Raw genomic sequence first — 26,723 nt, forward strand, 5'->3', positions numbered from 1 at the left:
AGAGTAGCAGAATCTCAAGAAGTAGCAAGATTCCGGAACCCCAGATTATCAACATTCCATGCAGAATCTCAAAGAGTAGCAAGATTCCACGCGTAATCCCCAAAGAGTAGCAGAATCTCAAGAAGTAGCAAGATTCCGGAACCCCAGATTATCAACATTCCATGCAGAATCTCAAAGAGTAGCAAGATTCTGGAACCCCAAAGAGTAGCAAGATTCCACGCGTAATCCCCAAAGAGTAGCAGAATCTCAAGAAGTAGCAAGATTCCGGAACCCCAGAGTAGCAACATTCCAAGCTACCTATCCCAGGGCAAGCCCTGGCTTCTCCCATGTCTGTCTCAATAGCAAACTATGGACTTTTCCATCAGAAACTTGGACCCAGATATTACAGCATCCAAGACATACCAGATAACTTTCAGCAGCTACTTCAGACACAGATATTCAGTATCAGTTCCCAGATATTGCCTGGTGCTGAATACCTTGATCTAATCAGGACACGGCAGCCAGTGTTAAAAAAAAAAATGCTGATCCCTGCAGTTTGAATGTGAGCCCTAAAATTCAACTTTCCCTTCAATGCCCTGTGGATCACAAAATTAATTTCTATGATGTGAAGAAGCTACCACTGTAATGTAGAGGAATGAAAAGTACACAAGAAATCATCGGGGAACTGAATGAGCTCCGCATTTAAATCACTCACGAGAAATTTCTCAACTCAAACTCTTGGATACACTGGTAGAATGGTACAATCGAGAAAAATAAATAGGATGTAGGTGAGAAAGTTTGTCAAGTGGGCTAAAGGCACTAGCCTTTGGTTTCTGATGTAAGTTACCGAAAGGTAAAACTTGGATAGTTATCTTCCATCAGTTTTGTGTGTTGTTCAGGATATCAACCTGCAGAAGAAGCAAATGTTGATCTCTAGATTATAGATTGTACGACTGACAAATCTATGGAACTCTAAGCCTACAATATTTGCTGATAGTTATAAAATGGCTTTCTTAAGGTGAGAGCATTCCAGTGATAAAGACACCCCTTCCAAATGTGGATCTTTATATGCCCTGGAAGCTGCACAGTGGGGAAGATTACAAAAGACACGTCCTGTTCTGTGGAACTGAAGTCATACAGACCAAGTCAAGTGAACAGGGGCCAGTGAAAGCTGTCGTACTGCGAACTGGTTAGTATGTTTAGTCTGGGCTTCTAATTTTCAACTAATGCAGTAAAGCTAATCCAATGCTTTATGTAGGAGATATTGTAAGTCTTGAGGAACTATCACTGGATTTATAGAAAACCTTAAGTAATAAAATAAATATAGATCATTTTGTACAGATTGTTTAGGTATGAAAATGGATGTCTAGGGCTCTGCATTTCAAATTTCACTAGTACGGAATCTTTTATAAAATATGTTCAGCACCATCAAAGAAGCAAGGATAAAGTTAGGAGCCTAAATTGGCCGCCTAGCTAATCTAGGCACTTAGCTTACACTGGGTTTTATTAAACCACGGAAGAGCTTCTTACTTCAGGCCGGTGAGGTAAATGCTCCGATGCTCATAGGAATTGACCGAGCATCAGAGCATTTACCTCTCCAGCCCATGTTAAGAAGCTTTTCCATAGTTTAGTAAAAGGAGCCTTTAATTTTTTAATTGACTTAATCAGTGCTGATAATTGAACAGTGCTATTAAAAACCAATTAAAAAATGATTAAAAAATAATAATTTTCTAGTAGGCACCTACAACTTCCCAGTAGGCATCTACCCCAAGGCACCTACCAGAAACTAGTGGTTAGGGGCAGATTTGAGGTTTGGTTTGACTTAGGAGCTGCTAAGCTTTTAGCAATTTTTAGATAGAATCATATGTAAGAGATTCAGGGGTTCTCCCTCAGCAACGATGATATTATACTACTAGGCAGCAGGGGGCGCTAATCAGAGAGAGAAGGAGCTGCAACCCCCAGGGTGCACTGGGCTCGGCAGCTTAGGGCTGAGCTACCTGAAAAGAGGTGGAAGGGCTGCTGAGTCCCGGGGGCGGGACCCAGGCAGACATGAGTATATCTTTTCCAGTTTAAGATTCATTCAGGGAGGTCCCAGAGTGAGAGGAGGCTTCCAAATCTAGAGGCTCAAGAAACAGACTCTCCTGGACAGGGCAGGATTAATTTGTCGAGGGCCCCTAGGCACACAAGTACACTGGGCCCCCTGCCCGCCCCACCCCACCATGCGCCCTGGCGGAAACAGGAAGCTGAGTCAGAGGGAAGCTTTGGGCGAGCAGCACCGCTTGCACAATTACAGTTCCCGTTGCCTTTTTTACCCGTGTTGCTTGCTTGTCTTACTTTCCGTCGATTGGGGGGGGGGGGGGCGCATTGCCGATCGATGCTGGAGGGGCCCATCGCCGTTTGAAAAAAACAATGTTGATTCCCTCCATCATCGGGCCCCCATGACCATTTCGGGCCTATTGGTTAAGCCTGCCCTGCTCCTGGAGAGTTCCCTGAGAAAGGAGGCCACTGAGAGAGAGGTTCACGAGCTGATACAGAGCTCTGGAAACAGACTAATACTTCTGAGGGGAGGGCAGAGTGGCTGAGGGAAGCCCAACTTATTATTCTAAGAACTGTACCGATATGTCCATGAGTCTGGAGAAGAAACTGCTTCCCCTGAGTGAACAGGCTCAGCAAAGTAAAGAAATAAAAGTTTTCCATACACTTTCCAACCGTATCTGTGTAACTAGTCCTTTCACTAAAGTGCGGTAGCTGATTTAGCATGCGCTAAAAATTAGCACTCGCTAAATGCTAACGTGCTCCAACGCGTCCACAGGATATAATGGACGCGTTAGCACTTAGCATGTACTAAATCGGCTACCGCACTTTAGGAAAAGGACCCCGGAAGTGTTTGTGTGAAGGTGAAGAAGGGGGGCTCCTGGAAAACCTGGCCAGGACCTCTCACATCGTAGTTAGTGATTGTAAGCATATTGGGGATAAATTTTCTAAGATATTTCCACCTAAAAAAGCTATTTAGAAGAGTACAATGCCAGTTTGCAAACTTACCCCCTTCAATTCACTAAAAGCGTGCAAGCCGTTTCACAACGCACAAGGTCACTTTGAGCCACACCTAGGAGTGTTCTTGATGGCATGTTTTGAGCAGGTCTCAAAGATAAGAAAAATAAATCCCTGAAGGGTATATACTAGAGAATGACACGGTGACAAAATTCATCACCGTTCCGTCCCCGCGGATAACCGCAGGAAATAATCCCATGTCATTTTTTAGTGTCTATTTCAGCCTCAGTCCTTCTACACCAGCATTCTTCAAAGCAAAGCTTGCGGGTCAGTGGTTGTGCCCAATTATACTCTGATTCTTCCCTCTCTCCTTAAAGAATGACATGAAGATGGTTTACCGCGGTTATCCGCGGGGACGGGGACGGTGATGAATTTTGTCACGTGTCATTCTCTAGTATATACCACAGAACAATACTATAATGTCAGAGCAATGTACTCAAATTACAAGTTAGAAATATTGTACATATTTATTAATTTAAAATTTGCAAAATTATCACAAAATTTTCATAGAATAGCATACACAGAACACCATCCAAACGCTACCAACAAACCAAACAAACCAGACAAGGTATAACAACATATAACAAGCACTATCAAACCGGGCTGGAAAAGGCCACACAAAAAAATTCATACAATGATATACAGTGGTACCTCGCATAACGAACGCCTCGCACAACGAACGCTGCACACAACGAACTTCATGTCTTGATTCACACAACGAACTTCGTTTCACACAACGAACTTCGTTTCACACAACGAACTTCGTTTCACACAACGAAGTCGCCCGAGCTGCCGATGTATTGCATCCTTCCGCGCAGGCACTGCTAGCAGTCGTTAGTCACTGCGCTTAACTGCCCTCTCTCACTGTATACAGTCGTCCTTTTAAGATAAACTCAATATTTTTTATATATCATGGCTTCTAAAAAAAGCAGGAAGGTGATTTCTGTTGAAATGAAACGGGAAATAATTAGAAGGAGTGAATGTGGGGTAAAACAGTGTGACCTCGTCAAAGAGTTTGGCCTCAGCAAGACCACCATTTTCACCATTTTGACAAATTTATCTTTTTTTATGTCATCTTAGCATATTTTATGCTGCAGAACGAATTATTTTTTTTAACATGTATTGTTATGGGAAAACGCGTTTCACATAACGAACTTTTCGCATAACAAACTTGCTCCTGGAACAAATTAAGTTCGTTGTGTGAGGCACCACTGTATAAATATAGCTGTGTTCAAAAGTTCATAAATCACTTAGCTTGAAAGTTCGAAGTCTTCCTGGAACAATGTCCACGAGGAATAAAGCAAGCAAGATGATTGTGGGCCATCCAGAAAGGAAAAAAAAAAATCAAAAAACCAACATCCCAAACAGATTAGAGTTCAAATCCAACCTCCATATCACAAAGTGCAGGTGCATGTTTTGAGCAGGATCAGAAAATATAGCATGGAATGTACAGATGTTGCTTTCCTGACAAAATTTTGCCTGCGCCTGTTCCTACTTTTCCTTTTAAGATTCGATGTAGTGGACATTAACTCCACTCCACCCGATTCAAAGCTTAATATTACATTGCCCGATATTTTAATGCACATTTAGGGTTCAACACTGCCAAAGGTGACTTGGTGAGGTCCATTCTCTACCCCAAGCCCATGAGTTTCAAGCTGTACAGAGATGCTTTCAGGTTCCTCCTGGTTCTTGCAATGGTTGCCGTAATCGGATTGGTCTACACAGTGCTCGTGTTCGCCTCGCAAGGGGTAAGTGTTGTGCGCATGGCTGATATACAGAATGACTCTATGAGGCCACGTATGGTGTGAACTGAGGAATGATGGGAGGAAAACGTGAATTCTCATTTACGGCAGCATCCGAAGACTTGCATTCCTTAAAATATTTGACGGGCAGTTCAATGAATTGGCAAATACGCCTATTCACCAACAAAGGGCAGTTACGCAATGTGCATGTAGTAGGCGCTAGTCTATCACTGGAATAACGTAAGTGCTAAGGCCTAGAGTCTATAAACGTTGCCTTAAGTTAGGCGCTGGTAGATGAAGCCATTTAAAAGCAAATTTAAAACAAAAAATGTAGGCGCCTACTGGCACCTAGAAAAAATGGTCATTTCATTGCATCTACGGAGGCACCTTACAACACCTACGTAAGAACATAAGAATTGCTGCTTCTGGGTCAGACCAGTGGTCCATCGGGCCCAGCAGTCTGCTTCCGCGGCAGCCCTTAGGTCAAAGATCAGTGCCCTAACTGAGACCAGCCCTACCTGCGTACGTTCTGGTTCAGCAGGAACTTGTCTTGAATCCCTGGAGGGTGTTTCCCCGTACAACAGCCTCCGGAAGAGCGTTCCAGTTTTCCACCACTTTCTGGGTGAAGAAGAACTTCCTTACGTTCGTACGGAATCTATCCCCTTTCAACTTTAGAGAGTGCCCTCTCATTCTCCCTATCTCGGAGAGGATGAACAACCTGTCCTTATCTACCAAGTCTATCCCCTTCAGTACCTTGAATGTTTCGATCATGTCCCCTCTCAATCTCCTCTGTTCGAGGGAGTAGAGGCTCAGTTTCTCTAATCTTTTGCTGTACGGCAACTCCTCCAGCTCCTTAGGTGTTCTAAGGTGCCTCTGTAGATGTGATTCTTGTCAAAGGTAGATGCCAGAAATGTAGGCCTTTAAAATCCTGGCCTATATTCTATAAACAGTGTCGTTGCGTGATTGACACACGATTGGCGGCAACTTTTTAGGCAGTCTACAATCATGGCGCTGTTTACAGAATCTGTCCCTAAGTGATATAGTGTGTATATGAAAGGGTGTGCACTCATGGTGGAGCATTTGGCAGGCCATGAGTGTTTCGAGTCGCATGCACACCTTGGCGAATACTATCACTTACATGTGTTGCATCATACATGTTACACTCAGGTACGCCGACTTACTTCAGCCATTGACCTGTCATAAGTGGTCACACCTACATTTCAGCACACCAGAGTGGTTTTACACTAGAGAATGACACGGGGACAAATTTTTCCCCGCCCCCCACAGGAACTCAAATTCCCCGGCCCGGCCCCACGCGTTTTGGCGATGTCCCATTCCTGTAAGCTCAGCCTTAACCGCACAAGCCTCGAACACATGATTTTAAAATGTTCGAGGCTTGTGCAGATGAGAACGGAGCTCAGGCATTGGTGGAATGAGGCATTATGACATCACAATCTGAGCTCTAGAATGTTGCTACTCATGATTTTAAAGTGTTTGAGGCTTGTGCAGATGAGGACGGAGCTTAGGCATTGGTGGAATGAGGCATTATGACATCACAATCTGAGCTCTAGAATGTTGCTACTTAGGATTTTAAAGTGTTTGAGGCTTGTGCGGTTGAGGACGGAGCTCAGGCATTGGTGGAATGAGGCATGATGACATCACAATCTGAGCTCTAGAATGTTGCTACTTATGATTTTAGTGTTTGAGGCTTGTGCAGATGAGGACGGAGAGGCAGGAATGGGGCAGGGACAGGAAAAGAACTCACGGGGACGGGACAGGAAAATGAGTTTGTGCGGGGATAGGGAAAAATTTGTCCCCATGCCATTCTCTAGTTTACACTATCATTCTATATGCTTTAATTACATTACATTAGTGATTTCTATTCCGCCATTACTTTGCGGGCGGATTACAAAGGAGTTATCTGGCAGTTGTTTTAGAGAATTGGGATGAGTCTTGCGGTGTTAGTTTGTCTTTAAGGATTTCTTGAATAGCGTGGCTTTTATTTCTTTTCTGAACGATTTGTAGTCTGGGGTCGTTATCAGTAAATTGGAGAGAACTATCACTCAGTGTAGGCCATTGTGGTATTTAATTCAAGGCGCCAAGTTCTAGAATCACACCCAAAGGCTTTTTTTTTTTTTCATTTTAAAAAATATTTTAATTGAAATTTTAACATAAGAAATTTACACAAATAAATTAAAATCAAGGATATTTTACAATTAAAATGTTATTGCTTTCAAATCATAGATGCAATGAGGCCTAAAAGCATCTATGTTATCAAACCAATATACATATGAAGTCATTTATTCACAGACAACTCTAAATACTCCATATAGACCAGGGATTAGATCGATTTCGATTATAAGAAACCATTAAAAATTGTTATATAATATACTATTCTCACTAATATTAATGTACAGGGGATCTAGGCGTAGGCAGTCTATTTGATTTATCGTACAACTTTCTCTGTGTGCTATGCTTTAGGCATTCCTTTCTGAAATCGTGATAAAGGCCCTGATTATGGTCACCACCGCCGTACCCCCAGCCCTCTCCGCGGCTTTATCAACAGGAACTATGTACGCCCAAAGGAGAATGAAGAAGAAAGGCATTTACTGCATCAGCCCTCAGAGGATTAACGTCTGCGGACGCCTGAACCTGGTCTGCTTTGACAAAGTAAGCAAATGTTCTTTCACAAAGATTCTGGTGAAATGAGTCATACCAGGGACTTGGCTATTACAGTAAGAAGATGGCCACTAGCTATGGCATTTTGGGTTGGATTCTGAACAGCATTATTGCAGTTTGGACAGAGTCATTTTGACACCACTATTATTACAGAATTCGTGTTTTAGCCCGTTACATTAACGAGTGCTAGTAAAGCCTCCTTCCCTCACATGGCCCCTATTTTCAGCCCTAGCTCCAAACCCCTTTTTAGCTCCCCCAGCCCCCTTCTCCCATCTTTTCCCTTTCAGCCTCCAGCCCCAGCCCCCTTTTCTAGCCCCCTTCTCCCTCCTCCCCAGCTCCAATCTTTCACACATTTCATTTTTATAGCCCCCAACCCTAACCCCCTTCTCAGACCTGCTCTTGTCTTCCTTTTCAGCCCTCAAATCCAGACCCAGAGCCCTTCTCTCACAACTCACCTTTAGCAGTCCCAAGCTGCAGCCCTCTTCTCCGAACTGTCTTCTTTTAACAGGTCTCTTTTCCCAAGAACCCCTCTTTAAAGCCTCCTTCCCTCACATGGCCCCTATTTTCAGCCCCAGCTCCAAACCCTTTTTTAGCTCCCCCAGACCCCTTCTCCCATCTTTTCCCTTTCAGCCTCCAGTCCCAATCCCCTTTTCTCCCATGTCCCTTTTGCAACCTCCTTCTCACACATATCCCCTTTTCTGCCCCCTGCCCCCTTCTCTTACACATCCCCATCGTCAGCTCCCAGCTCCTTTCTCTAACATGTTCCCTTTTTACAATACCGACCCCAGCTCCAGCCCCCTTCTCCCACCTACCCCTTTTTTCAGCCTCTAGTTCCCTTCTCCTATTTGACCCCTTTTGCCTCTAAAGTGTGGCTTGGCCCCCTGGTCCATTCCCAAGAACCCCCCTTTAAAGCCTCCTTCCCTCACGTGTCCCCTTTTTTGAGCCCCAGCTCCAAACCCTTTTTAGCCCCCCAGCCCCCTTTTTCCATCTTTTCCCTTTCAGCCTCCAGCCCCAGCCCCCTTTTCTCACATGTCCCTGGCGCCTGTCCATCACTGAGAAGCCCCACCCTTCCCTGCCGCCAACGGAAGCGTCCCTTTCCCCCTCTGCAGCAGCGGTTGTTTTTATTTTTGGTCTCGGCCAGGGTTTCTCCCACTCTTCCTCCCCTTCCCCTTTTGCCCCCTCTCACTGGTTTGCTCTCCTGTTCTCAACCATTTTCCGCCTCGCTTTCCCTTTCTCTTCCAGTACCTGTCTTGCTGCCTTTTCCCGGCCCCCTCTCCTGTATTCTCTGTAGTCCAGTCTTAGCGTTTCAGACCTGCCCTTGTTATTCTCTGCTCCTGGAAAACAGCCTCTTTATGGCTCTGCAGCCTCCTCACTCCTGCCCACAGCGCATGCGGAAGCACGGAGGCATGCTAAGGATTTTATTATTATTGATAAGTGTTTGGTCATTAGGACAACCACTGAAGATAAGAAGACACACCACAACATTCCCTGCAAATTTCTGCCCTTTCTTCCATTTTTCCCTCTTTTCCTGTGGCAGCTTTTCCATTTACAGTCTGTTGGATAAGACAACTTGCCTTCCTTATTGTATTACAATTATATTTACACACTGGGCAATCCCATAAGAACATAATAATAGTTAATAGAAAATTACTCAAAACTCACCTATTCCGAGACCAAGACCCTTAATGCCCCTTTTCAATCCTTCTCCTCCCCCTTCTGATCTACTGCCCTCCTCTCCCCCCTACTTCTCTCCTTGCTGTTTGCAACTCTATGATCAATCTGATATGTAACCACGTGTAACTACTCTCTCCTTGCTGTTTGCAACTCTATGATCAATGTGATATGTAACCACTTGTAATCTCTGTCTAACTAATGTGAACCGCCTAGAACTCTTCGGGGTATGGCGGTATACAAAAATAAAGTTATTATTATTATTATTAGTCACACGGGTCAGCACAGCATCCTGCTTCCAATAGTGCCAATACAGGTCACAAGTGCCTGGCAGAATCCCAAAGAGTGGCAAGACTCTAGAACCCCAAAGAGCATGGTGTGGGCGTAATGGGGTCAGAATGGGTGGAACTGGGCAGGCCTGGGGGCGGGTCTACGGGTCCAGATTTTACATACGTAAAATCTGGTAACCCTACATCTGACCCGTGCCTACCGACACCCAAGGCTGGTGTGGTTTCCACCAGAAGTGGCCTTAGGCACCTGTAAGCGCCCCATGCATCTCCGTAGGCGCAAGACAGACGCCTTAAATGTGTGGCGCAGTGGTTAGAGCTATAGCCTCCGCACCCTGAGGTTGTGGGTTCAAATCTCTCGCTACTCCTTGGAACCCTGGGCAAGTCACCGGGACAGATAAAGTACCTGAATATAAACCACTTCGGATATAAGTGCTATATAAATAAATTTACCTCCCTTTTTGTTCCATTCCTATTTGTTTTTACCTAAAGACTTTTGTAAACTTTCCTGCCCTTGTTCTCTATCTGTGTCATGTCTTTATTAACCTGTCTCTGTTTATTCCCTGTTTATTTTGTTTTTTAATTATTCCCCACTGGTTTTATATTATATAAACCGCTTTGATTTGCCTTTTTTTTAGTGCAGTGTAACAAATAAAGTAACTAACAGAAGCAGAAAAATCTTTTGAAATATTTGTCATCCATAAATGATGTCGGCCTCATCTGACCTTACAGAAGCTCAACTTGTTCAATATTCATGAGCCTTACAAATATGACTTTTCTTGTTTCTTGTGTTTAGTGTTAGTTTTGACCGTTTGTGTTGTTTCTGCTCCTGTAGACTGGTACGTTAACGGAGGATGGATTGGATTTATGGGGCGTTAGTCCTTCAGGAGGAAACTGGTAGGTTGCAATAAAAAAAAAATTATTTTTTAAAAAATATCTTTATTCATTTTAAAGCCAAAAATAAGTGCAACATATTCTACAGATATTTTACAATTTAACAGCACTTAAATTCTATCTTATGACAAATACATATATCATCCCCCCTTTCTTCATATCCAGCAACAATTGCACTCAAATTAAAAGTGTCTCCCCACCCACCCTAGACGTGTATGATCAAAGGGCAAAATCAACAATCACTCCTTACAAAATTTTGTCAATGGCTCCCAAACATCCTTAAATTTCCTATAATGTCCCTGTTGTATGGCCATCATACGCTCCATTTTAAAAATGTGGCATAGAGATTCCCACCAGAAAGTATAATTTAACCGATCCCAGTTTTTCCAGTTCCTCAAAATAAGTTGTATGGCAACCCCTGTCATAATACAGAGAAGTTTATTATTCTGGGAAGATATTTGGCTTTTAGACCTCATCAACGTGCCAAATAGCATGGTATTGTATGACAATGCCACTGGATTTTTCCAATATTTTATTCACTTGACCCCAGATGGATCTCCAAAACCTAAGTATCAAGGGACAATAGTAGATGATCCAATGTCCCTACATCGAGATGACAGTAAATGAACAGGGGTCCAAAAAGATCTATGTTTGTCTCATAGATGCAGAGGTTAGATACACAGGGGAATCACTTTGGGTAAACCTGACCAGAGGGAACGAAAAATGCCTTTACCTCGGTGTGGTATACAGGCCTCCGAGACAAAAGGAAGACGAAGACAAAGAATTGATTGAGGACATAGAGAACATCACTTTGCGTGGTGACACAGTACTGTTAGGCGACTTCAACATGCCAGATGCAGACTGGAACACCCTCTCAGCAACTACGAGCGGTAGCAAGAGAATAATAACCTCCATTAAGGGTGCACAACTAAAACAAATGGTATTAGAGCCCACCAGGAAAAAAGCAATACTGGACCTGGTACTCACAAATGGAGACAGTGTCTCGGAAGTATCAGTGGGAGACACGCTGGCCTCCAGCGACCACAACATGGTATGGCTCAACCTCAGGAAAGGCTTCTCTAAATCAAACACAGCAACGAGGGTCCTCAACTTTAGGGAGGCAGATTTCGACCACATGAGAGACTTTGTCCATCAAAAGCTGCAAAACCTTGCAGAAACTGACAATCCGGAAAATATGTGGTCAAACCTAAAATCCATCCTGAACGAAGCATCTAGCCGCTACGTAAAAACAGTAAGCAAACGCCGGAGAAACAAAAAACCACAATGGTTCAACAAGGAAATTTCTGACCTCATTAAAATGAAAAAAGAAACATTTATTACCTACAAACATCTTGGGAAAAGGGAGGCAAAAGAAGACTATCAGGCCAGATCTAAGGCTGTCAAAAAGGCAGTCAGGGAAGCCAAACTTCAAACAGAGGAAGATCTAGCACGGAACATTAAAAAAGGGGACAAATCCTTCTTCAGGTACATTAGCGACAGGAAGAGAAACAAAAATGGAATAGAACGCCTTAGGAAATCAGATGGAAACTACGCAGAATCTGATACTACCAAAGCAGAACTGCTAAACGAATACTTCTGCTCAGTATTCACCTGTGAAGCACCGGGAGATGGTCCGCAACTACAAATAAGAAACAGCCAAAATGACCTGTTTCGTGATTACGAGTTTACACCTAGTAATGTCTACCACGAACTTTCAAGACTCAAAGTAGACAAAGCTATGGGGCCAGACAATCTACACCCCAGGGTACTCAGAGAGCTGAGTGAAGTTCTGGCTGAACCACTATCCGTACTCTTCAATCTTTCCATGCGCACGGGAATAGTACCCCTAGACTGGAAAACAGCTAACGTAATTCCACTCCACAAAAAGGGCTGCAGAACGGAGACATCCATAGTGTGCAAACTCATGGAAACACTGATCAAACAGGAACTTGACAAAATTCTAGATGAAGAAAATCTACGTGATACACATCAACACGGATTCACCAGGGGAAGGTCCTGCCAATCTAATCTGATTGACTTCTTTGATTGGGTGACCAGTCATCTGGATGCCGGTGAGTCCCTTGACGTGATATACTTGGACTTCAGCAAAGCTTTTGATAGCGTTCCACACCGCAGGCTGTTGAACAAACTAAAATCGATGGGATTAGGGGATACATTCACAACATGGGTAAGGGATTGGCTAGATGGTAGGCTTCAAAGGGTGATGGTAAACGGTACCCCCTCCAAAACGTCAGCAGTGATGAGTGGAGTACCTCAGGGCTCCGTCTTAGGGCCGATTCTATTCAATTTATTCATAGGAGATTTGACCCAAGGACTTAGAGGAAAAGTATCACTATTTGCCGACGATGCCAAACTATGCAACATAGTTGGCAAAAGCAGTGTGCCTGACTTTATGACGCAGGACCTAAGACAGCTTGAACAGTGGTCATCAACTTGGCAGCTGGGCTTCAATGCTAAAAAATGTAAAGTAATGCACCTAGGCAAAAAAAATCCACACAGAACTTACACACTAAATGGTGAAACCTTGTCCAGGACCACGGTGGAACGTGATTTAGGAGTGATCATTAGCAACGATATGAAGGCTGCCAATCAAGTAGAGAAGGCATCGTCCAAGGCAAGACAAATGATGGGCTGTATCCGTAGGGGTTTTGTCAGCAGAAAACCTGAAGTCATAATGCCGCTGTACAGATCCATGGTGAGACCTCATCTCGAGTATTGTGTTCAATTCTGGAGACCACACTACCGAAAAGATGTGTTGAGAATTGAGTCGGTTCAGCGAATGGCTACCAGGATGGTTTTGGGGCTCAGGGAACTCACGTATGAAGAAAGGTTAAAAAAACTGCGGATGTACTCACTGGAGGAGCGAAGAGAGAGAGGGGACATGATTGAGACCTTTAAGTATATTACTGGGCGCAATTACGCCAACACCAGGATAAACTTGAGGACCTGGAAAACAGGTCCCGAAGGGGTAACTTGCGTTTTATGGGTTTCCCGGAGACTGTCTCTGACTCAGTGCTGCTATCTGTTGTGGAATCCTGGTTAGCCAGTGAACTGCCTATGCCTGCAGCGTTAGGCCCGGCTCGCTTCGAGCGCGTCCACAGAGTCGGGCCTCGCGCTGGAAATGATCAGCGGCCCAGGGTGGTGATAGGGAAACTGCATAATTACCGGCACAAAGTTGAGATTTTGCGAGAATTTCGCTTGAAACGGGAGACCTTACATTATGACTCTGCTCCAATACGGATTGGTCAAGATTACTCATCGGCCCTGACTGAACGGAGAAAAACTTTCTATCCTATCTGCAAGAAACTGGCGGATCTTAAATGCCGTTTTCTGTTCTTGTATCCTGCAATTTTGAAAATATACCTCGATGGTAAATGGCATGTATTTGACTCGGACACATTGGCTGGGGATTTTGTCAACCGCTTGGGCTCTACTACACCTCCTCCCACCTGAGCAATATTTCCTTTTGTATGTTATTCATGTTTGCTGTTTTCAGGGTTACTTGGAGTGCTGACTATTATTCCTGCACTGTACAATATGTTTTGGTTTAAAAGAGGGACAGGTTCCGATGGCACAAGAACCGTGCTCTATCCTCCAGTGTTCCTTCGGGTGCTGGAAGGACTTTGGGTTTTCGGGGATGGTAAGGGGGGATATAGGGATGCTGGGGGGAAGGGGGAAGGGTGGGAGGGGAGGGGGGGTGGGTAAGGGAATGGGGGCTTTGGACACAGATGCTTTTGTTTTAACTTCCAGAGGATGTTTATTTAGACTGTTTGCTTTTTCCTATGGGTTAACATGGTTCATTGTTTCCGGTTGTCTCCTGGGTGAAGGCTGGGCACCCGGGGGCCCACGGGAATTGTATTGGTGGCAGGTTTGCTTCTGTGGCCCTGGTGTGTGGTAAGACATTCCGGTTGCTATCTTGGAACGTGGGAGGTATTACGTCCCCTGTGAAACGTACCAAGATCCTGAGTAGATTACAGCACCACAGGGCGGATCTTGCTTGTTTGCAAGAGACCAGATTGTCTAGCACAGAACATGCCAAACTGTTGAAGGGATGGGTTGGCCAGATCTTTCACTCGTCCTCCTCCACTAAACATGCAGGGGTGGTGCTATTGGTTCGGAAGGGATTTCCGGGGAAGATTGAACAGCTTTTTGCAGATACTTTGGGTCGGATTCTTTACTGCAGAGTGACTATGTCTGAACAAGTGTTTAATGTATTAATGGTATATGGTCCGAACCAATACGACCACAAATTTTTTAAGACCCTGGTTCGAATAGGTAAAAGGGACCAAACCCATCCTTTGCTGGTCCTGGGAGACTTTAATCAGGTACTGGATAATGCTCAGGACAGGTCAGGCCCGGGATCGATACAGAGAACCGCCATGGGTAGAGGCATTCCTTACATATGTGAAGCGTTGGAGTTGCTCGACCCATGGAGGCTACTCCATCCTCAAGAGAGGGATTTCACCCATCAGTCCAGAGCTCATCGGACTTATTCTAGACTTGATTATATTTTGATTTCTCGGGGTTCCTTTTCATTGATTGATGCCTCAGAAATTGGCCCTCTTTCGGTTTCGGATCATTGCCCAGTGTGGATTGATGTCCTCTTGGGGGACTCTCCTTGGATTGGGGGTTGGCGTTTCCCATCTTATTTAATAGATAACCCGGACTTTGTTAACTATATTACTGGAAAATGGGAAGACTATCTTTGTTTTAACGCGCAACATCGAGAGACGCCACTCTTATTCTGGGAGGCGGCTAAGTCGGTTCTCCGGGGGGATGTTATTGCCTATGTGGTTGCCCACAGGAAAAGAATAGCACAGGGTATAGTACGACTGGAGCGGGAATGTGTGACACTTAAGCGGCAACATTTACGTCGACCTACGCTTAGTTCTGGTGAGCAGTTAGCATCCGCACAAAATGCTCTCAATACGATGTTACATGACCGCGCAAAGAAATCATTGTACTACACCAAATTTAGTTATTATAAACATGGGAATAAGCCTGGTAGATTGCTGGCTGCCCTGACCAAACCTAAACGTTCTAATCGCTATATCCCCTGTTTGCATTTGCCAGATGGCACAAAGGTTACCAAAACGGGGGATATAGCTGATTGCTTTTATCGTCATTATAAACAATTCTACTCTTCTGTTGAGGGAGAGGGGGGGCCTGAGGCGCAGGACTATTTGGAGGACGCAGGTATGCCGCGTCTGTCCTCTCCTATGCGTGCAGCACTGAATAGGCCCATACAGGGGAAAGAATTGCAATCAGCTGTTAAACAGCTGAGGAACCGCACGGCCCCAGGTCCGGACGGGTTTTCCCCGGAGTTCTACAAGGCTCTGTTTCCACACATCTGTGGCCCATTGGAGGCATACTACACACAGGCGTTGGCTGAGGGTGCATTTCCGGTGGGTTCCAATCACGCTTATGTTACATTAATTCCGAAACCCGGTAAGCCGGAGTTTGAAGTAGAATCTTATCGCCCAATATCCCTCATAAACGTGGATATAAAAATTCTAGACAAAGTGTTAGCTAATCGGTTGGCGACCTTCCTTCCTCAGCTAATTACTCCGGAACAGGTGGGTTTTGTGAAACACCGGCACTCGGTTTTGAATGTTAGACGGCTGTTGACGGCTATTCATAGATCCCAAGCTACACACACTGCCGGTATCCTGGTTAGCCTAGATGCCGCCAAGGCTTTCGACCAGGTCAACTGGCATTACCTGTTCGCGGTTCTCACTCATATGGGGATAACGGGTTGGTTCCAACAAATGATACGATTGTTATACTCGTCTCCAACGGCGAGCGTCTTGGTCAATGGCACTAAGACGGAGTCCTTTCCCATACTTCGAGGTACGCGTCAAGGGAGCCCTCTATCTCCCCTCTTGTTTTTGCTGTATTTAGATCCATTTTTACGTACTTTACTGAACGATGATGAATTGAGTGGCCTCCCGGAGGGGAACTCTCAGTTACGCGTCTTAGCCTTTGCGGATGATATTATGTTGACTTTATCTTCTCCTCAGTCGTCCTTGACCAGGGCCTTAGCCATCTTAGATGAGTTTAGTTTATATTCGGGGCTGATTCTAAATACCCAAAAATCAATAGTTTTGCCTTTGTCTGGGGAGGTCCCTGGCACCTGGATGGGAGACTTTCCCCTACGGTGGGCGACTGACCATTTGACCTACTTGGGGATTAAGATACCTATGGACCTCACTAGACTGTACACACTGAATGTCTTGCCCCTCCTGACTCTTACACAGCAAAAATTGCAACTTTGGAGGGAATTTCCGTTGTCTCTGATGGGCAGAATTGCTCTGTATAATATGGTTTTGGTGCCTCAGTGGCTTTATGTGCTTCAAATGCTTCCGATCTTGTTGTCTATTAAACATGATAAATTAGTGAACAAGAGCCTGACATCTTTCTTGTGGAATGGGAAGCGCGCAAGACTGGCATTACGTGTCTTGATGCTTCCCAAATCACAAGGGGGTTTGGGATTGCAGAACTTGCGCTTGATTTCGCAGGCGTGTCAAATGCGTCACTTAAATGACTGGTTCCGGGGCACTCGCTACTTTTCTGCGACTGCTACGGAGCTCACGCTTTGTGACCCATACCACTTCAGTTATTTGCTTCATACTCGTCACCTTCCGAGTGGGTATGGTGGGGGTATGTTTATTATTCCTCTTCGCCAGGTGTGGAGGAGGTTATGCAAGTCTTTGAATATACCAACTACTGCTACGGCTTACCTGCCTTTTCTAGACAATAAGGACTTTCCTCCGGGAACTTCTAGATACCCTCTTTCCATATGGAGAACTACTAATCTTCAATACATTTTTCAGGTGGTTACTTCGCAGGGTGTTGTGCCATCATTTCCATTGATGCAAGCGGATTATCAATGGAAGCCTGGAGATTGGTTAGCGTATTCTCAGATGGTTTCCTATGTGCGGTCTCTTCAGAGGACAGGTCTTACCAACCATAGTAGAGAGGCTCTATCGGAAGCCTTATGTTTGTCAGCTCAAGACCAGATTCCATTGCGGTACCATATTCGATATCTTCGGGAGAGCCTGGGACCTATCTCTTATGATCATTATGCTGCTCTTTGGTCTCGAGATTTATCTTGTGTGATTACTGGACTACAAATACAAACTGGTCTCAAAAGAATATTGGTTCTCACAACATCTGTTGCTTTGATTGAGATGAACTATAAATTTTTTCTTCGACTTCACCGGTCTCCGGTTTATCTTCATAAAGTTAAACTATGCTCTACAGATACTTGTCTCAAATGCCACCAACCTCAGGCATCTTTAGGACATCAATACTGGACTTGCCCTCGAATTCAGGGCTTTTGGACTCAACTACAACGTCATATCACCAACATGTGGCATCATACTTACCTTCAGGGCCCCGAACTGCTCTTCACTTTAGACCATTTACCTAGATCATCTCCTAAAGGATTTCGGGGTTTTTTGGAGAGGGCCTTGTTGCTTGGAAAAAAAACTATTCTACATTGCTGGATTGTACCTGAATCACCAACCTTATCCCACTGGCGGATTCTTATGCTTCAGCAGGCATCTATGGAGCGCTTGTTTATACACACGCTGGACTCTCCTAGGGGACGCACTTACTGCTCCATTTGGGAGCCATTTTGGCTTACTTTATCACATAGAGCTCGAAGTAATTTGCTAAACCCATGATATATCTTTCTCTGGAAGATGGTTGTTTTGCTTTGTTTCGCATTTGTGTATTGGGGATTGGGGGTGGGAGGGTGGGAGGTGGGAGGTGGGGGGGGAGGGGGAGTGTTGGTACGGTTACGTTGCTCATATTTTTGCTGTTCTTTATTGTAAAATCTTAATAAACATATTTAAACATAAGTATATTACTGGGCGTATAGAGGTGAAAGATGATATTTTCAGTCTTACAGGGCCCTCAGTAACCAGAGGACACTCGCTGAAAATCAGGGGAGGGAAATTTCAGGGTGATGTGAGGAAATACTTCTTCACTGAAAGGGTGGTAGATCATTGGAACGAGCTGCCTCAGAGGGTGATCGAGGCCAGCACCGTGTTAGATTTCAAGAGAAAATGGGATATTCATGTGGGATCTCTAGGAGAGTAGGAATCAGGGAGTGGGTCATTGGTATGGGCAGACTCGATGGGCTATAGCCCTTTTCTGCCGTCAATTTCTATGTTTCTATGTTTCTATGACGCTGTACATCTCATCCTCCAAGTCCAAATTCGTGGCAATTGAGCTGCTTTATCTCAATGCTCCAAATGTCACGAAGACCAGTCCTTAAAAAAACTTTAAAAGGGTTAGTTGTGTTAGTCTGATATAACTAAATTGACAGAAGTCAGCTGGCACCTAACAGACTAATCCAGTGATTGAGGCATGATCTCTCAAGGTCCAGAGTCCACTTCATCAAATCTTTACTCCCGTTCTCTACGTGCTGTAGTTCTGCAGCACATCCTCTTTTTCTTCTTCTCCACCATCCAACCCTCTGCCCCTCTCAAGGGTCTAATCCCCAATATACACAAGGCATCTGATCACCCAACTCTTAAAAAGCATTCAATCCCCCAGTCCCAAAGGATCAAAAACCTCCAACCTTCCAGCAACAATGTATTTCCCTTGATAGCCCCCCAGCAACCCTACCCATTATCCTCATACCTAGCCCTTCTTAGCTCCCCGGTGTCTAGTGAGAGAGTAGTTTTGCCTACTAATGGCATACAGTCATGGCCTTCTAGAGATTTGCCCCACCCCCTAAAGGCCCTGAGGACACTGCTCTGAATCTGATTGGTCGAGCAGGCAACAGGCAGATGCTGCTCAGCCAATCAAATTCAGATTAGTAGTGTCAGGGCCTTCAGGGGGTTCAGAGAATCCCCAGCCCAAGTGTCCTGCTTTTTTTTTTTTTTGAGGGGGGGTTACTTTTTGTTTGATGCAGCTTGACTGGTTGAGCAGGCTGCCAACTCAACAAATCAAACTGCATGAAGCTAAAAGCAACCAAAAAAATAAAAATGCTGGGCTGTAGAGCTGGGGATTCACTGAATCCCCTGAAGGCCCTTGCCGCATGCCACTGGTGCCTGCTCATTTCTGCTTATACATCCCTAGTGGTAATCCTGTGGTATAAACCAAGTTGTCAAACACAGTAAGTAGGGTTACCAGATTTCCACCCAACCCCACTCCACCCCCAGACTCACGTGTCTCCTTCCCTGAGCACGATGCCATGTGTGGATGTCCTCTGCGCATGCCTGAATATCAACACGATGATATCACATCCATGCATGCGCAGAGGACATCCAGACGCGGCCCTGAGCTCGAGGCCTCCCAAAACCCAGACAAACTGCCGGGTTTTGGAAATCCCTCCGGGAAGCCTCTATAAAGAGGACATGTCTGGGTTTCCCTGGACGTCTGGTAACCCTATGTATTGTAAAACCTGCTGTTTACACAGGGGGGTGTTTCAAAATAAGGATCATTTATATTATCCAGTTTATCTTTGTTTTTTAACCAGTTTCCTAAAAGTTCACAAGTTCTCCTCTGGCAAGGACCTGCCCTGGGGGCCTCTGCTGGGAGTGATGGCCAGCTGTCATTCGCTAATTGTGCTTGATGGACAAATCCAGGGAGACCCGCTTGACCTGAAAATGTTTGAAGCCACAAAATGGGTAATTACACTTGTTCAGCAAAGATCTTTGATGAAATATATTCATTAGTGGAATTAGTGGAATAGACCAGAGGGACGCGGCGTGAGAGGACTGCTGGGCATGATGGACCACTGGTCTGACTCAGCAGTGGCAATTCTTATGTTCTTACTAGTCTTTAAGCCCGTTACATTAACGGGTGCTGGAATAGATGTGTCTGTCTGTCTGTGTTTCTTTCTCTCTCTCTCTCCTTGGCCGCTGTCTGTATCCTTATGTCTCCCCCCCCCTGAGCAAAGCTGTCTGCCCCAAGGACACACCTCCCCCCCCAAGCAGGCCCCTTTCCCTCTCCCTATCTCTCCATGGCCCCTTCTGTCTGCCCCGCAGCACACCCCTCCCCCCAAAGCAGCACCCTTTCCCTCTCCCTATCCATGGCCCCTTCTGTCTCCCCCCAGCACACCCCTCCCCCCAAAGCAGGCCCCTTTCCCTCTCCCTATCTCTCCATGGCCCCTTCTGTCTGCCCCGCAGCACACCCCTCCCCCCAAAGCAGCCCCCTTTCCCTCTCCCTATCCATGGCCCCTTCTGTCTCCCCCCAGCACACCCCTCCCCCCAAAGCAGCCCCCTTTCCCTTTCCCCCTGGCTCCCGGTATTGATTCCCTTCTTGCCCTCCCAACATCCAGGCGTCTTCTGGCCTGCTCCTCTTCACCAAAGCAGCCTGCTATCGTGGTGGCCGGCTTTAGCGAACCTCGCAGGCTGCTCTCCAACTCGGTAGCACGTTCCCTCTGACGCGATCCCGTGCGTCAGAGGGAGCGTGCTACTGAAGCTGGAGAGCGGCCTGCGAGGTTCGCTAAAGCCGGCCACGATCGCAGGCTGCTCTGAAGAGGAGGATCAGCGGCGGCAGCGGTGAGTGAGGGCGGGAGGTGACACGGCGACTCCTTATTCTGCACGGAGGTGGAGAGCGGCTTGCGAGGTTCGCTACAGCGGCTGGCGAACCTCAGCAGGCCGCTTTGAAGAGGAGCGGGAGGGAGGAGTCGCTGGTGTCTTCTGCACAGTCATGCGCAGGCTCCGTGAGGACTGGCACAGAATCACACCTCACGGCGCCACCGCTCACAAATTTTCAAGAGCGCATGTGCCTCTAGCATTGTGAAAAAGTTTGTCTCCCTCCTGTTTTCCCCCGAGTAAAACATATTCTGTTCATCACACTGGATGGGTTCTGATCTTTAAACAACCCATAATACTGCATTAGACAAAGAGAACCTAAGGAAACACAACAACGGGCTCACAATTATGCAGAAAGTGATAACCTAACCCTCTTTTCTACAAAGGTTCACTAAGCTTTTTAGCGCACGCTAAATGCTAACGTACGCACGTTAACCTATGGATGCGTTAACGGTTAGCACGCTGAAGACCCAAGGCCTTCACAGATAGACCACTCAACTCTCCTTATGCTGGTTCAAATAATATGAATTTAATAATCAAACAGTAATAGCTTACAGGAACAAATCACACAGCATACAGAGTGATAGAGCATATATCAGACTGGCCAGGCTGATGGAGAACCTCCGATGAGTTCTGAAACCATGGTTCAGGGAGCTTTCTTTTATATGATTCTGGCAGCTCTGGCCCACGTTGGTGCATGTTACATTTCACACTTTCATTGGTTAATCATATTCATTATCTCATATGTTAAGCTATGGGTTGGTTAACATAAATTGAGTGATTCTGTGTCAAGCCTCTTTCCATAAGCTTCTCCCTCACTTCCCCGTAAATGTCCCGTTAATATACCAAGTTCCTCTTTTGAGCACCTGGGCCTAACGGCTTTTCAGCTCTGTGGTTAGCCTTCTTGTATACTTATGGCCGTGGTTCGTCTTTCCTCTGGTGAAAGTTATCATGTTGCTTATGTTTTTCATCAGAATTATTTTTCTCTATAACTGCACTTGTTGTTTCTAGGAAAAAGCAGAAGTGCCTTTCAGAGTTCACGGCTGCTCTCAGAGTTGACAATTTCTAGTCAGAGAGCCTATTTGCTTTTTCAGCAACCATTTTAGGTTTTAGCTGTACTGGCCTTGCTTTGGCCTGCTACTGCTGTGACAGGGAAATTCTCGGGGGTCTTCACCTGAGCTTACAGGACTTTCCCCTCCCCCTTCTCAACGCGTGTTGATTTAGCACATGCTAAATCTTCGGTAAAACGCATAGCGCGCCTGTGTATAACAGGGCCTGAATGTTGATGTGTACATGTGAATCACATCGGCCAGATAACGTTATAGAATTTGCACTCGGTATCCTGCATATTATTTTAAAAAATTTCTTACCCGCCTATTCCTAGGCAGTTTGCAAACTACAGACATAAAATGCAGGCCCATTCAATAGTTACACACACACAAACAAAGAACAAATACCCCAGTTTCTTCAAACAGATAATTAAGCTGACACGGGCAGCCGTATCTATCAATAAGAATATTCTCAAACATCGAGAGTAAACAATCAGTTAAATGCTTCCATGAAGAAAGTGGTTCAATGGTCCAGTTAAAGAAATCGCACATGTTCTTCTGCTTTCATAATGTACTTTCGTCCCCTGACTGGTGAGGGGGTGCTCCAGGACCGTGTTGAGAAACACTGAAAGTACCAAAATCTGGAATGACCTCCCAATAAACATAAGGACTGAATGGAATGAACTCAAATGTAGAAAAAAACAGAAGGCTTACCTTTACAACAGCCCTCATCAACTGGCATCATAATGTCCCCCATGCTCTGTAGAATACTACCCAACTACCGTATTTTCACGCATATAACGCGCGCGTTATACGCGTTTTTACCTACCGCGCATACCCCTCGCGCGTTATATGCGTGAGCGCGGTATACGAAAGTTTTCAAACATAGTTCCCACCCCGCCCGACGCCCGATTCACCCCCCCAGCAGGACCACTCGCACCCCCACCCCGAACGACCACTCGCACGCGCTCCCACCCGCACCCGCATCCACGATCGGAGCAAGAGGGAGCCCAAGCCCTCTTGCCCGGCCGACTCCCCGACGTCCGATACATCCCCCCCCCCGGCAGGACCACTCGCACCCCCACCCCGAAGGACCGCCGACTTCCCGACAATATCGGGCCAGAAGGGAGCCCAAACCCTCCTGGCCACGGCGACCCCCTAACCCCACCCCGCACTACATTACGGGCAGGAGGGATCCCAGGCCCTCCTGCCCTCGACGCAAACCCCCCTCCCCCCCAACGACCGTCCCCCCCCCCCAAGAACCTCCGACCGCCCCCCCAGCCGACCCGCGACCCCCCTGGCCGACCCCCACGACCCCCCCACCCCCCTTCCCCGTACCTTTGGAAGTTGGCCGGACAGACGGGAGCCAAACCCGCCTGTCCGGCAGGCAGCCAACGAAGGAATGAGGCCGGATTGGCCCATCCGTCCTAAAGCTCCGCCTACTGGTGGGGCCTAAGGCGCGTGGGCCAATCAGAATAGGCCCTGGAGCCTTAGGTCCCACCTGGGGGCGCGGCCTGAGGCACATGGGCCCAACCCGACCATGTGCCTCAGGCCGCGCCCCCAGGTGGGACCTAAGGCTCCAGGGCCTATTCTGATTGGCCCACGCGCCTTAGGCCCCACCAGTAGGCGGAGCTTTAGGACGGATGGGCCAATCCGGCCTCATTCCTTCGTTGGCTGCCTGCCGGACAGGCGGGTTTGGCTCCCGTCTGTCCGGCCAACTACCAAAGGTACGGGGAAGGGGGGTGGGGGGGTCGTGGGGGTCGCCAGGGGGGTCGCGGGTCGGCTGGGGGAGCGGTCGGAGGTTCTTGGGGGGGGCGGTCGTTGGGGGGGAGGGGGGTTTGCGTCGAGGGCAGGAGGGCCTGGGATCCCTCCTGCCCGTAATGTAGTGCGGGGTGGGGTTAGGGGGTCGCCGTGGCCAGGAGGGTTTGGGCTCCCTTCTGGCCCAACTACCAAAGGTACGGGGAAGGGGGGTGGGGGGGGCGTGGGGGTTGCCAGGGGGGGTCGCGGGTCGGCTGGGGGGGCGGTCGGAGGTTCTTGGGGGGGGGGCGGTCGTTGGGGGGAGGGGGGTTTGCGTCGAGGGCAGGAGGGCCTGGGATCCCTCCTGCCCGTAATGTAGTGCGGGGTGGGGTTAGGGGGTCGCCGTGGCCAGGAGTATTTGGGCTCCCTCCTGGCCCGATATTGTTGGGGAGTCGGCGGTCCTTCGGGGGGAGGGATGTATCGGACGTCGGGGGGGGGCATCAGGCTTTCAGGATGGGGACAGACCTTCAAGGGGGGACAGTGCACGGAAGTCAGGGGGGGGTGAACGGAGAGTCGGGACAGCGCACGGAGAGGCGGGGCAGTGCACGGAAGTCAGGGGGGGGTGAACGGAGAGTCGGGACAGCGCACGGAGAGGCGGGGCAGGGCACGGAAGTCAGGGGGTGAACGGAGAGTCGGGCAGCATGCGCGGTATAATCGTGAGCGCGTTATACCAAAGTTTTTGTGCTTATCATCGTGATTTCTGCGCGCTATACACGTGTGCGCGTTTTATACGGGTGCGTGTTATTTGCGTGAAAATACGGTACTCTTGGACAAATCCTATACTAATATCACGTCTCAACCTTTGTATATACTGTACTCCCCTGAAATTCGTGGGGGTTCATGGGAGGCAGGAGAGGGCAGCTGGAGCGTCGGCGGGTGAAGAAAATCACTCGCGTTCTGCTCCGACCGCCTCTTCCGGTAGTAAAGTCGGGCTACACCAATCAGGAGCTGCTTTGACACGCAGCTCCTGGATTGGTGTAGCCCGACTTTACTACAAGAAGAGGCGGTCGGAGCAGACCGTGAATGAGCGATTCCGCGATTCGCGAACCGCGAATTCGTGGGGGGAACACTGTACACTATGGGGGAAATTCTACAAAAGGCGCCTAAAGATAATTAAGAAACACCATTTAAAATGGCAAAAAAAAAACCAACCCTGTAATGCCTATAAAATCAGCAGTGGAATTGTAGGCGTTTTAGGCTACCTAATGCCATTATGGGCGTGGCTAATGCCAGAAGTGGTTTTAGGTGGATTAAAGCGTGACTCACGACAAATATAGGAACCAGAAATGTAGGCCTGGAAAACCCCACCCTACTTTTCCGGCACCTCTCTTCCTAGAGGCACAATTCTGTATATGGTGCCGTCACATGAATAACACACGTTTGGCGGGGCCTTTAGAGGTAGCTGCCGATCTACGGCATGGTATAAAGAATCCAGGCCTATGTGAAAACCAAGATTGTAAACCGTATGATATGTCAATGTAATTCCCCCGTAACATTAAATGGGTCTCTTCTCTTGTAAATCGCCTGGAACCCATACTGCAAAAGTGCGATTCGGAAATTCAGACTAGGTTTTAAAATATTTGAATTTTTTTTTTTTAAAACAGGAAATGGAAGAAGAGTCCGGTGCAAAAGACAATAATAGAATTCTAGCTCCAAGTATAATTGTTAAACCAGCAACTAAGACCAGCGAGGTAAGTTCATTAATAGCAGGCTTCATCTTCAACAATTGACCTTTTGATTCAACAGTAACACCGAGGGCAGCTAAACGATCCTGGCTTGCAGTTAGAGAATGACACGGTGGCGGTTTACCCGCGGCCACCACATTTTAGCCGCGGGTCACCCGCCGAAACGGGGAACGAAAACTAGCAGTCGCTGCGGCGACGGGGACAAGGCCATTCACCGCCCGTGGGGCGGTGAATGGTCTTGTCCCCGCAGTGAGGCATGAAGGATCGCGCGGTCCCCGCAGCACACACCCGCCTGCCCAATCGATCCTAGTGTTTAGCCAGCTCTCTCCCTTCTCCTCACCTTAGTTTGTAGGTTTTCTTTTTCGGCGACCCGCACGCTATCAGAGAGCCGCGCACCCGCCGCTGCTCAGTTTCGATCTTCTGCTCTGACGCAACCGGAAACAGGAATTTGTAGCAGAGCAGAAGATTGAACACTGAGCAGCCGCGTGTGCGCGGCTCTTTGGTAAAGCGTGCATGTCGCCGAAAAACAAAACCTACAAACTAAGGTGAGGAGAAGGGAGAGAGCTAGCTAAACAGTAGGATCCATTGGGCAGGCGAGTGGTGGCTGCGGGGACCGTGTGATCGCTCGTGTTCCCGGCTCAAATTGGAAGGAGGGAGTGAAAGGGAAAAGGATTCTGGGCCAAGGGGATGAAGACGGAAAGAAAAACCCACAGCAGGAAAGAAAGGGAAGGACAGGCAGGTGAGCCAGATGCTAGAAGCAAGGGGGGAGTGAGGGGAAGAAAGAGGGAAAAAAGCTAGATGGGGTTGAAAAGAAGAGACACACTGGTATGGAAGAGGAAGATAGGGGAAATCTGGACACAGGAAGGTAACAGAAAGAGGGGAAATTATGTGCATGGGGCATAGGGACAGAGACATAAAGGGGACATGCCATGGGGATGGTATATGGACACAGGGGGGGGGGGCAATGACAGATACATAGGAGAGATATTAGAAATGGAGAAAATAGGAGCACAGAAGCGAGATGATTTGTGGGGATGGGACAGGGACCGAGCTCGCAGGCTCCAGTGGCTTGCACAAATTACATTGTAACGTGCCATGAAAATAAGAGGGAGGAAGGTAGATAGATAAGCCACGTGAGAGGAGCTGAAGGGTAGTAGAAAGGAACAGATGGTAAAGGAGGGAGGGAAGGGTGGTGGTGGAAAGGAATAGAACAGACATTGAAGGAGGGTGGCGAGGAACAGACCCCCAAGGGAAATGTGGAAGACAGAGTGGGAAGAAGACAGATGCCAGACTATGGGGGAGCGGAGGGAAG

At 47.1% G+C, this 26,723-nt stretch overlaps 1 protein-coding gene and 1 long non-coding RNA gene across 6 annotated transcripts in view; one reads left to right on the plus strand and one right to left on the minus strand.

The window, feature by feature from the left end:
• LOC117366931 overlaps positions 1-26,723 on the minus strand; it is a 166,202-nt gene that overhangs the window by 102,156 nt on the left and 37,323 nt on the right. The gene's annotated exons all lie outside the window — the stretch shown is intronic.
• LOC117366926 (probable cation-transporting ATPase 13A4) overlaps positions 1-26,723 on the plus strand; it is a 93,174-nt gene that overhangs the window by 34,299 nt on the left and 32,152 nt on the right. For all 4 annotated transcript variants that reach the window (XM_033958968.1, XM_033958971.1, XM_033958970.1 and 1 more), the window contains 6 exons: positions 998-1,168; positions 4,621-4,778; positions 7,254-7,442; positions 10,245-10,306; positions 19,818-19,968; positions 25,331-25,417. In XM_033958968.1, the coding sequence (XP_033814859.1) occupies positions 998-1,168; positions 4,621-4,778; positions 7,254-7,442; positions 10,245-10,306; positions 19,818-19,968; positions 25,331-25,417 (818 nt within the window). The remainder of the gene's footprint in view (positions 1-997; positions 1,169-4,620; positions 4,779-7,253; positions 7,443-10,244; positions 10,307-19,817; positions 19,969-25,330; positions 25,418-26,723) is intronic.

Source organism: Geotrypetes seraphini, chromosome 9 (assembly GCF_902459505.1).
Source record: "Geotrypetes seraphini chromosome 9, aGeoSer1.1, whole genome shotgun sequence".
In the NCBI taxonomy this organism is placed as follows: domain Eukaryota; kingdom Metazoa; phylum Chordata; class Amphibia; order Gymnophiona; family Dermophiidae; genus Geotrypetes; species Geotrypetes seraphini.